The following is a 12,937-nucleotide window of genomic DNA, read 5'->3' on the forward strand; positions in this document are numbered from 1 at the left end:
TTATTTAATAAATACACATTGCAAATGTCCTCTGAGAGTTATGTCCTTCTTCTGATCATCCACACATTTCATGGACAGTCATCTCCAGTAGGGGCATACAACGCTGCCCGACATATATCTGAATACCCAGCGCTATTAGTCTCCACTACCTGATGTGAATTCTTAAAGTTTCTCCAAAGGCATTTGCTATAAGAACCAACAATGCTCACTGCTCCTTCTCTCCAATACATACAAAGTTTAATATCTAACAAGGAATGAGGTCATAACATGTTTTTAATTCCATTCTCTTTTGCAGCCTGCACTCCATATTTGCCTCATTGAGTTATTACATTGCACTGAAATGAGAAGACAAAGTATTCAGCATGAGCCAATTAGCAAGAAACTATTTTTCCAGAGCTAAATAGATTTATTTCATCCAGAATTCTGCAAAATACTTACTTTTAACCGAAGTTCTTTTCACCCATACTTTTAAGGAAATTGCCAGGAGCTAAATCTTGAAGCTGTATCATCTGAGCGAATGCTGAGATGGCGACAGAGATGTATAATGATAAGACAGCTATGTTACTGCTATACAATTGTTGAGGCCTCTTATGGAGTATTTCACCTGTTTCTGGATGCCAATTATCCAAGGTTAGCTAGCAAGATGGTACACAATCTACAATATGCATTTTATGAAGAGAGAAGATGCAACAATGTAATGCTCTGTTAGGAGAAGGTGTGATATGCACACACATACTCTACTCTGTGCCTAGCAGGCTTTAAATGTCTCTTCCAGGACATCCCAATTTAATGTACGGGTGGAAGGATGGGCCCAAGAGAATATGAAATGTTGGACTGCGTGCCCAAACCCAAAGAGTGCTCTCAACCTATACATAATAAAATGAGACTTACTTGATGTCCATGGAGAGTGGATCTTTGAAGCGCTTGATGGCCACAGTGGCTTTGTGGTACTCCCCTTTGTACAGGACGGAGGAGTCAGTCTCCATCAGTGGTTCGCCCATCACTAGGTCTTCTGGCTTGATCTCAGTGATATCTGATCGCTGCGGTATCATTGTTTGTGTCACTGCATGCCATCGCGGAAAGGCCAGACCATAGAAAAAGAAGAGAGGACACGTAGATGTCTTAATGTCTGATGCATCTTTAGATTGGACATGACTGTTGGCACACATTGTATTGATAGGCCTGATAACCAAAGTCCTATGTTAATCTCCTCTGCAAATGACGTAAATAGCATAAACGGATTGTGCATGAGTATGCTCTTTCCTTGACTATCTGCACCCTCAAAGAAACACATACACCTTGCAAGGCTACAAAACAGAGGTATTGTGAATTTTGCTAAGCTCTGTTCAAGTAGACCTGTTCCCTGTAAATGTATTTATTCGAAGCAGACAAGTGCTGCCGCTACATTGATTACCCGTATGAGATAAATACGTGGTTTATCATTAAATGGATAACCTGGATTTGGCAGCTCAGGCGCTGAAATAGAAATGCATGCCTTGCATTCTGCTGGCTTCTATTATTTCTAATGCACAATAGTGTTCAAAACCTTTGCAAAACAAATGCTGGGCATCTGCAAAGGAAATGCCCTATTAACAAGACCCTTTCATGTTGACAGAAAGCCCTTACTACACTTTTATTAGGGTGCCTCTTTGTTTCCTGAGGATCAGGAGGAAAGGGACTCCTGTGACTCTATAGCAATATGTTAACACAGTTTTTAAGGTAACTAGTCTATTCATTTACAGTGCTAATCTGTTATGCATTTAGATTGATTGAGTAATGAAAGATGTAAAACAGTACAAATGCTGATTGTCCCAGTCAGACCTACTGGCAAGAATTAGAGCTCACCCAGAAGTGCCCTGTCACTGTCTTAAACATCTGCTCTTGCCTAGATTGTCTCCTATCTGGAAGGTTGATCCTTAAAATATGTACAAACATGCAAGCCTCCGACCCCCATCCTTTTTCCTGTTGGTGTGCCCCCCAAGTATCAGTCCTTGGACAGACCTCTGTTCTTCACCCTCTATACCTCTTCTCTCGGAAGACTTCTCTCATTCATTGGATTTCATGATCACCTTGTTGCTGATGACCCTCAACTATTTTTCGACTTTCCCTCCTCCACCCCAGCCATCTCAGAACAGATCACGAGCTGCCTCACTACAATAGGTCACTGCATGGCTCTCTGCTGCGTCATGCGATGCTGAACCCTTCAAAAAAGGAAGTCCTCTTTCTCCTAGCTTCCAATGCCATGCATACCCTCCCCTACCTCCTTCCCGCCTGACCTTCTTGCTCCCTCACCCAGGGCTTGCAATCTTGGGGTCTGCTTTCATAGAAACCTACGAATGCAATTATTCATCATTATCACCGTCGCTCACGTTATCCTCCTCAACATTTTAAAAATGCATCCTTTTCTTACCTCTCTACAAAAACTCTCATTTCCACTGTTGTGCTCAGAAAACTGGACTACTGCTCGAAAACTACTCCTTGACCTTCCTCTCTAATAGTAGTAGTAGTCATAGTAGTGCATCACTTGTATAGCACCTTTCACCATTAGTATGGTCACAACGCGCTGTTGGTTGAACGCCCTCGGGGGACTGGAGTCCAGGTATGGGAAAAGACTGGAGGAGGTGATAGTATGCATGTGTGCATATTGGCCAATGCTTGGGATATGAGAGTGGCCAAGTCACTGGTATCCATCTATCTCGAAGAGGCATTTGGATGGCTGGTGATGAGGGATCTACCGTGGGTACGGGAGAGCGGGATAGAAGATATGTGTGCAACTACGTAGCATTTTTGCAATGAACGGTAGCTGAATTCTTATGGCAGAGGTGTTGTGTGAAGTGTCTTCAAGTGCTGTATGATGGCAGGTGTGTGCGGGTTTACGGCCGTGCCTTTGGCTGGTTCCTCTGTGCACGGAGAGAAAGAGGTTAAATGCTTGATGTACATTCTAAGCAGTGACTAGAATAATTATGATGGCTATACACCTATCTGCTGGCTGTAATGTAGTGCTAAATTCTACATGCTCGTAGGATCAGTGTTAATGGTGCCATCAGCATTCATCTAGGTTCAACAGCTGGCTATGTTCTACATGCTTCAGGATTTCAAGCTTCACTAACTTTCTTCATTTTGCCTAGGTTCCGTATCGGTGTTCGATTGTACAATTTGCTAAGATTCCAGAAGGATTATTTTGCGTACACCTGGGAGTAACATTGTGGCTGCATTCTACAAGGTTCAGGAATGAAGTGATGGCTACTTTACATGGGTGTCTATAAACAATACGTAGGCTTTTTTCTTCATTCACCTAGATACAGGCTTGAATCCATTCTGCAATCAGAAAAGGCCTGGGAGTAACTGGCTGCATTATGTATCGATACAGTGTAGATACACTAGTTGTACTATGACAATCAGTCATACGACAATCAGTTTTAAAGAATCCAGTGTCTGTACATTAGTGGTTGCCTTGCGCAGGTAACTACTGACAGTGAAAGTTAGGGCGTTGTGTCTTACCTCGCTGTTGTTGTCTGGTTTCGGTGTGTGGGTGGGGCCACCTATGGAAGAAGGCGAAAGCTGTGGTTGGGAGTTGTCCCAGATGACTATCCCCTGCCTCCAGCTGGTTGCACAGGTCGAAGCACCCTGCATGAGCCATCAAGTGTGAGTGTTTATTGGCCACGAGACTCGACCGAGGGAAAGAACTAGGGGAGATCAAGTTGCCGGAGGGAAGAGCCATGTTTTAGAGCCTTTGTGAAGGCAAGGTGGTCCTCTTGGAGGCAGAGTTCAAAAGGGAGAGAGTTACAGATTGTGGGTACTTGGACCGAGAAACATGTTCCTCCTAGTCTGGATGGGTCGAAGGGGGGAATCCCCAGGAGGTGGACAGAGCCAGATCTGAATTCTGTTGGGTTGGTAGCGAGAGAGTTTGTTTTGGAGGAATTCAGGGCTTTTCTTGTGGAGGGCATGGTGGGTGATGCACATGGCTTTGACAGTGGCCCTTTAGCAGAATGGGAACCAGTAGAGCACCCTGGGTGCAGGGGAAATGTGTTCTCTAAAACCTATCCAAATCCTCTCCCACTTCTACCAACTGGCAACATGCTGGTTGGGACTCCATGCACAACCACTCTCTTTTCAATTTCCTTCTAGCTACCAATGGTCTTGGTCCTCAGTATCTGTCTGATTTGGGCATTAGTTTACCCATCATCTGTCCCATACCATCCCTGTGCCACCTTTTGCGTTCCCTCTTTCTCCCAACTTTCCCTGCTCCACTGGAAACCACTGTCCATAACCATCAAAGCCAGTCCAACTGTGGATCTCTTCAAAGCTTGGCTTAAACTTTACAAACTTGCCATCCTCTCTACCTGAGCCCGCCACTGCGTCCAGTGATGCTTAATAATGTCCTTTTGTGCGTTTAATTAGTACTCTCCTTTCGTTTGAAGCACTTGCCCCCTTAGGATGTTACCTTTCTAAGTGACCTGTTTTTTACATACATTATGTTTCTGTTTATTTTGTCCCTGGTATATGTCCTAATTTTTTTTTACAGCATCAGAAACGGGCTCACTATTTGTTCTCATCTTTATGCTATTGTACAGGCACTCTTCGTGGAAATGCTTCTGGCACTGTAAATGTGTTATTGTACATAATTTCTGTTCGAAATTGACATCCCTGTTCTTCAAATAAATCCATCTCAGCTAATGTTATGATACCTAAATGTTTGTGTTAACGATTGTTGTGTGTACTTTTATGTGTTATTTGCTGGCTAAGTGAAGGCAGAATCTCTAACATGTTACAATATATTTTGTTAAATGTGACTTTGGCAACACTTTGTACTGGTCTGGTGTTCAAAAAGTCACAATTGGGTAGTTTTTTCTGTTTACATTGTACCATCATGGTTTCCTAGGCTCAGGTGTGGGCCTTGCTGGTTTACCTGATGTTGGATCCTCGAATGCCCAGCTCATATTTAGGCCAAAGTGCCATTTCACAAAGTAGGACACAGTTTGAGTTATAGATTTATTGCATTGATGCCCTGAGACAGTTGACTGTGTTTCACAAGCTTTGGAGCAGTTCACCAGTTCCCCTTGTGGAAGTCACTACAAATATTACCACTTTGGAAGCAGTACATGTGCTTAAAGGGTAGTGTAATGAGATTGTCATGTTTAGATCCCAAGATCCACGATGGGGACGAGCATCTTACAGGAGCAAATGTGTTCTGTAAGCTTCTTACAACATGAACTACTGTTATCCTGAGAAAGGAAGGAGTACAATATGTGTTTCCCCATGATAGGCAGATTGAGGGCCATGTGCAATCTAATTCTAATATCCAGGGCTCAAGTCGAGGGTATGCAAGGGTGGAAGGTACCCCCTCACTTTTTTGAGAGGACCAATGCCGTCCCCCAGGGTATTTTAGAGGCCCTGTGACAACAAGAAATTATGATTTTAAGTGGGACCTGGTGATTCGAACCACAGACGCAAGGTTCACAGGTCAGGCATTTCACCACTACACCATATAACCTTGTGAAAAATAACTAATAACTAAAGGTGAAATGTCACATTTCGGGGCTCCACTCTCCAAGGAAATCATTAGCATTGATTCTTGGGGCTTAAAACATGCACACTTTTTAACATTTTCAAATCCTATCAGAAGAAAATATCCTCTCTTGGTTTTTGTGTACTTTGATTTTATGAAAGGCAAATGCCCATTTGTCCTGTGCAATTTGTATGGTTATGCAAAGCCAATGGAATCAAATGTTCATATTTCCTCTTGATATGCTAATTTCTGGTGATGTCACATCCCATTGCGTTGGTTAATGAGTCCCCCCACTTTCTTTTAGGACTTGACCCCTGAATCAGATTTGTACATATATCACTTAATGCCAATTCCTCTTGATTTTATGCGCTGTAATAATAAATGGCATTATTATCTATTTTAATGGTCCTCCGATTATTAGCATCAGAAGGAAAAAGTGCTGAATCTGCCCTTCTGGGGTTAAAGCTTTCAAAGTACACGGTGGCTCCATGCCACAGACAAGTGTTTACTTCAAAGAGCTAACCACACAGAATAGGTCGCCTAGCATGTGATAAACACAGTAAACAAGGATTAAGCTACTTACCTGTAACTGTTGTTCTTCAGCATGGGTCTGGCATGAATTCACATGCTCATGAATATTCCTCGTTGTCAGGCTGGGAATCCTGGGTAAAAGAAAAAACAGTTTCACTTTCACTTTGAAATTGTATTTCTCCTCTAAACCAATCACTGTCCTCTGGGTCATACTGCCCCCATCCAATGACAGTCCTCTCACTTAGCTCCACCCCATGTAGCCATTTTCAGATTTGGTAAGCACGTACAGTGGCAGTATGAACCAACAAGAGCCACAGAGGGAAAGGTAGGAGGGTTCGCATGTGCATCCATGCCAGACCCATGCTGGAGAACAATAGTTACAGGTAAGTAACTTAAACCTTCTCCAGCATGGGGTCTGGCATGGAATCACATGCTCATGAATAACGATTACACAGCACTACATATCCACAACCATGGGAGGTGGCAAGGCTCAACAGAAGCAATAAACACTCACCTCTGCAACAGACTCACCTCAAACAGGTCGCATAGCACTGCTTGGCCGATTCGGGATGCCTCCCTGGAACCCCTTTCAACGCATTAGAAACTTCTGAAGGTGTGCGTGGATCTGTCGAGCAAGGGCATACAAGAGAGAAACGCTGTTGTTGCTGCGATGGCTCTGGTGGAGTGGGCTCTCGCCCGGCCTGGCAGTGGCCTGCTAGTCAGTCAATGACAGTGAATGATGCAGCCGGAGAGCCACCTGAAGATGGAAGCCTTCGACAAAGCCTCTCTCTGATTTACAGGTCCAAATTTGACAAACTGAGAAGTCTTCTGAAAATTCTTTGTTTGTGCCACGTAGAACTTCAAGGCACGCACAAAGTCCAAGGAATGCAAGGCCCTTTCTACTGGCAACGACAAATTCTGAAAGAAGACAGGTAACACCAAAGGTTCGTTGAGGTGGAAATCCGACGGTACCTTTGGCACAAAGGTGGGGTGTGTATGCAGTACCACCTCTGAAGCATGGAAATACAAGTAAGGCTGCTTGCAAGACAGGATCTGAATCTCCCCGACCTGCGTGGCCGAGGTGATATCCAAGAGGAAAGCCGTCTTCCACAAGAGAAACTTGAGTGGGGCCTGATGCATAGGTTCGAAGGGCACTCCCATGAGCTTAGTTAGCACAACATTGAGCTCCCAAGCTGGGGCAGGGGCCTTCACTGGCGGGAAAGTCCTGAAGAGTCCCTTGAGGAACTCCTTGACGAGATTGTGAGACCACAGTGAAGGTCTTCCCTGGGATCCGGTGTACCTGCATATGGCGGCGAGATGCACCTTGATAGAGACGTGAGCCGGTCCCGCTTTGACCAAGGAAAGCAAGCATGTAGAAGCTGCGGAGCCATGACACACAGGGCAGTAATTTTCTGAGTCCGGCACCACACGGAGAAGCGTTTCCATTTATGTCTGCAGCACTTTAACGTTGACGAGGCTCTGGCCTTGGCCAAGATGTCCTTACATTCAGTGGGTAAAGCATAACCTCCAAACTGTAGGGCTGCAGGAGCCATGCCATGCTCCTCAGTTGAGGGAACCTGCTGGCGAACCTTTGGCACTTAGTGTTCGCCGCTGTCCCAAAGTGATCGATTTGGGGCTGGCCCCATTTGCCGAACAAAAAATCTACCTGGTTCTGGTGAATTTCCAACTTGTGGTAAGAATGCGATTCCCTGCTGAGCGAGTCCACAATGGTGTTCTTGACTCCCGCTAGGTGAAACGGGATGAGGAACATGCTGAACGGCCCCGTGCCACAGGTCCTGGGCCTCCTTGGAAAACGCCAGTGAGCGGGCACCCCCTTGTTTCCGGATTTAGAACATGGTGGTGGTGTTGTCTGTGAAGATCCTCACCACCTTGCCCTTCAATGACGGGAGAAAAGACTTGAGGGCCCAGAATATGTCCCAACGTTTCAGGACATTCATGTGAAGGCCCTTCTTCTCCAGTTGCCAGAGGCCTCTGGCGTGCAACTGTCCAGTGTGGGCTCCCCATCCCTCTAGAGAGGCGTCCGTTTAGGAAGACCTTCCTGGTTTTCCTCTGGAAGAGCAAAAGGATGAGGGCCATCACTGCTGCAAAGTTCCCTAGGAGCGTGTCATCTCCGTGTCGGTCTTTATTGTTTGCAAAGACTCATTGACTGCCTTTCTGGAGAGGTTCTTCCCATCGAACGGCATATCCAGCACCTTCGTCTGAACATTTGGGCGGAAGTTGGTTGCCTTCAACCAATCTTGAAGACGCAGGGACACCCTGTTCCCCATCTGGCGGAACACCATGTTTGTGATGTCCACTGCCACTGTGATGTCATGATCCGAGGCCACTTCCCCTTCCTGAAAGAGTTCTAGTGCCTCAACCTTCTTGTCTTCGGGCAGGAAGTCCAGAATAGGACCCAACTTGAAGCAAAGTTCCCGGTCATATCGGGACAAAATGGCTAGGGCGTTAGCTGCCTTGATGGTAGAGGCTTCCGTATAAATGATCCTCTTACCCATTGCATCCAGCTTCTTCCCCTCCTGGTCCAGAGGTACCATGGTTGCCGATGACATGTTCGCCGAGCGCGTCCTGGCTGCGGCCGAGACCACCAAATCGGGTGAAGGCTGAGACCTTAAGCGCCTGGGGGCTGAATCTAGCACCCTCTACTTCTTCAATCTGTCTTGCTTGGTTGGGGCCGTACTCTGGTTTCTCATAAGAGGCAAGGCCTTCCTCCCAGATGTCATCCAGGAAGGGAACAAACATGACGGTCTTTCTTCTCGACTTGCACTGTTGGTACAGGAAGTCTTCTTTCTTGGTCTCCTCAGGGACAAACTGAAACAGTTCAGAGACCCTTGATATGACGGAATAAAAGGATCCAACTTTGTTGGGTGGGGAAGCCCTATGTGCCTCGGCCGCGTGCAGGGTTTCCCTGTCGGCCGCGGTGAAGGAATCGTCCACGTCAGTGCCCGTAGCCGTGATAGCTGTGTCCATAACTGGTGTCTGTGTGTGGTGCTGCGGCTCCTTGTGAGGTCTTTTCGCGACAAGGTGGTGGTGGAGGAGTCAGGTGATGGCTAGGACCAGCACACACTTTGGCCTTTCTCTTTCGCAGGGGCGAGCTTAGCCTCAGAGCCTCTTGCGTGTCCTGTGAAGGCATAGGTCCTTGAGTGATCCAGGACCTATGGCACCGGTAGTATAGCTCAGTGGTAACGCGCTCGTCTTGGAAGCAAGACTATGCAGAGCAACACAGGTTTGAGTCCTGGTCTGCGCTTAGAAACCTCTTTGGTATTTAGCACATTATAAATAACCAATTATTTTTATTATCCTCTGCTGGATTTCAGTGACCATTTACAATGTAGAATGTCCAGCGACATCGTCCCTAGGTCTAGGGGTGAAAGGATATAATATAATCTAACGGAGCCAGCGACAGCGTCCCTAGGTCTAGGGGTGAAAGGATATAATATAATCTAACGGAGCCAGCGGTGTAGAGTCTGGGCTGATGCGCCTCCTCTTGCAAGCAGGAGACCCTTTGTGATCTGTATATCCATCGTCCTGCAGATCATTGTCCTCATCGGTACTCGAGTAGATCTGCTCTTGCCAGTCTGGAGCAGGCCACTGGTCCACGTACCGGGGAAGGTCCACTGTGGGGACAATCTCTCTCTCATTCTCAGGAGGTTGCTTGCTCTGTGTGGCCGCCGGGTCTTTCCCTGACCCTGGAGTGGCCACCGTCTTCGACGCTGCCTCTGCAGCTGTATCTTACCTCGGCGGTAAGGACACCAGTGGAGGGGTCGACATCCTTTGCAGACCCACTCTCCTTCAACGCCGTTGCCGTGGACGTAGTTGACTTCGTCGACTATGTGCTTGTCAGTGCTTTCATCAACGGTGCCATCGTTGACTCAGTTAACTTGGCATGCTGCAAGGTCTTAGCCATCTTCCAAGAGTCCTCTCCGGACTTCTCCCTCGTCGGCTTATTCGCAGATGTACAGAGTTTGGACGGGTTTAGAGACTTTCTCTTCGAAGAGACCCCCTTCATTGGCAGGCTCACTGTGGAGGCTTACGGTGATGGTGATCACCTTCTGCCCCACTTGGGACCTGCATCAGCAGCAACCCCACCGGTGCTAGCATCGCAGAAATTGGCCTTCTCTTGGATCCCGGCTAGCGGGGTTTCCTCAAAGGATCTCGGCCTCCTCCCAGACTAAGTTCGCTCCTCGGACCGGCCGGTTATAGATGAGGCTTGACTCTGCCCCACGAATGAGTCAGTGGCCTTGCTCTGCTGTAGCAGTATTTTTTGGTTTTCTTCGAGAAACCACTGCATACCTCGCATCCCTCCTCACGATGACATTTCTTAATCCGCACTTCGCGCATAATTTGAAGAGGCTTTGACTTTCCTTCTCCTCTTCAGTCATGGCTAAAAGGGGTGAAGTAGGCCCAAGGCCCGGTCTTCTCAAAACTCTGATGACGATCCGACGGTGGATGAAGATCTTCACCGGTAGAGCATCGCGCTGCTGGTGCCTGTCCTTCGTCGAAGACGATCAAGCAAAATCGGTCAAAATTCGAACTACTTTGTACAAAAAATACACAAAAAAACTAAATTAGCTCGGAGAGCAACTTGAGGACTCCCAACACTGAAGCATGCAGTAAAAATCTGAAGATGGCCACCATGGGTGGAGCTAAGGGAGAGGACTATCACTGGATGTGGGCAGTATGAACCAGAGGACAGTGATTGGTTTAGAGGAGAAATACAATTTTAAAGAGAAAGTGAAACAGTTTTCTTTTACTGTGGATTCCCAGCCTGGCGACAGGGTCTATTCACAAGCATGTTAATTCATGCCAGACCCCATGCTGGAGAATATTAAATACTAGCTATATTCCACACTAAGAGTAAATTGGCGTACCTGTACCAGGGGGGCAAGGGTCTCTTGGGGATCCTGAGAGGAGGCTTTTAGAGAGAAGCCATGAGAATTCAGGATCGGAGATTACAGAGAAGTAGCTGAAGATGGTGCATGTCAGGGGCTGTGGAGGAGGAGCGGTCGGTGGCGTGGGAAGAGGGGGATAGTTTAGCGTTGATGGAGAGGTTCCTTTCAATGGCTATGTTGAAGTAATGGTCAGAAAGGGTGTCGCACTGTGCTTGGGAAACGGGGGATGAAGAGGAACAGCAGAGGGGGTTCTTGAACTCTGTGATGATTTTGTGTAGTTTTTTGCAGGGGTTGTTTGCATTGCTGATCCTGGAGGTGTAGAAGACATGTTTGGCTTTCCTGATTTAGAATCTGAAGGCTCTCGTCTGTCTAGCAAGAGTGGCTTTATTTTGGGTGGAAGAGTTCGTCCACCAATGGTATTCCATACAATGGTTGAGGGTTTTGAGGGAAGGGCTGAACCACCTAGGGAAGGACCTAGGTGGTGGGAGGGGAATCTTGTGCTGGTTAAAGGGGATAGCGCATCAGAGAGCCATTGGTCAAAATGGTCTGGGGAGGGGGTTTTTCCTTGGAGGGGGGAGATTGGGAAGGGAGGAGAGTAGGGAGGACGACAAATCCAGGGAGATAGTTACCTTGTTCCAGAGCAGGAACCTGTGGGTGTCGGCGGGGGGTAGGCGGGCGTCACAGCTGAGAAAAAGATAGAAGAGTGATCAGTCCCGATGAGGGGACTGGTGAAAGGAGATGAAATCAGGTTGAATGTGATGATCACTACATCTAAGGTGTGACCCGCAATATGTGTGGGGCCTGATATGAGTTGGGTCATATTGAGGGCTTCCAGGTGGTGAAGGAGATGATGGGCCATGGAGCTGGAGGGGGTGTCAAACCAGATGTTAGATCACCAAGAAGGAAGTGTGGGATGAGAGATCATGATGGCCACTACAGTGTCACTAAGAGTCTGCGAAGGTTCTTTTATAACCTGAGGGTCTTTCCTTTCTTGGCAGCACCAGAACCACACTAGCGACACCCATGCTTCCCCACGAGGCTGCAGGAGCTGTACTCACAACATGTTGCAAAAGTAAGCCCATATGGGCTTAATGAGCTGAAAGTGTGATTTTATTTTGTATTGAAGTGCCCTTCCTCGACCGTGGTACATCATTGAAGTCACTGGACTTGTTGGCTGTCTGTGACCCCTGGGCATGGCACACCATTAACAGGAAAAAAGAGTCCACGGGCTGTGGAATACTCGCGTCCCCTGCACACTCGGGTCAACAACGCCAAAGGCAATCAGTAGGTTATGACTTATAGTTATGTCCAACTCGTGGTAATATGCTTCAGTGTTCTATGTGTATACTGTAGTAATTTCTGTTAGTAAGGTAAAGCGAAGTATCTAGGTTGGATCACCAGTAGCGCGACACTTCTGGGAAAAAAAACACTGTAGCCCAACTGAGATACCAAATCTTAGAGGTAGTACAAAGAGCCCCAAGAGGGGGAAACCACGGGAAAAAGATGGACCAACGAGAGTTGTATTGGATAAATAAATTGGACAGCATGTGCCCTTATGGAATGAACGAAGACTTCCACCTAGGAGCATTCTTATGAAAAGATTATACACTGCCTACATCTTTATGCAAGTTCACACACCCTACCTCTCACCTCTTTAAGATGATTTTGAGGGATAGTGATCACAATCATCACAATAACAGGACGAATAAACCAATCTGGCACACATTGAATCACAGATGAGTACAGAGATAATGGACCAAAAATAAATAAATGAGTGCTAATGTTTTGTTCAAAGAGAATGGTAGATCTCTTTGTACCAACTGGAATAGTGGAGGAACAAATGAAAATAAGAGTGCTGTGGATGTATGTTCAAAATATACTTAGTGTGTCCACAACATCAGATTCGGTATGTTCTCTGTAACAAGGTGGTAATATTGTAAACAAGATGTTTTGTGCGATGAAATTAGGGTCCATCTGCCAAAATACC

The 12,937-nt window shown here is 46.6% G+C and overlaps 1 protein-coding gene across 3 annotated transcripts in view; it reads right to left on the minus strand.

Moving 5' to 3' along the window:
* Positions 1-12,937, minus strand: part of MLKL (mixed lineage kinase domain like pseudokinase) — a 250,379-nt gene that overhangs the window by 82,341 nt on the left and 155,101 nt on the right. For all 3 annotated transcript variants that reach the window (XM_069604125.1, XM_069604116.1, XM_069604131.1), the window contains one exon: positions 892-1,063. In XM_069604125.1, the coding sequence (XP_069460226.1) occupies positions 892-1,063 (172 nt within the window). The remainder of the gene's footprint in view (positions 1-891; positions 1,064-12,937) is intronic.

The sequence above is a fragment of the Ambystoma mexicanum genome, chromosome 1p (assembly GCF_040938575.1).
Source record: "Ambystoma mexicanum isolate Mex_15411 chromosome 1p, UKY_AmexF1_1, whole genome shotgun sequence".
Lineage (NCBI taxonomy): Eukaryota > Metazoa > Chordata > Amphibia > Caudata > Ambystomatidae > Ambystoma > Ambystoma mexicanum.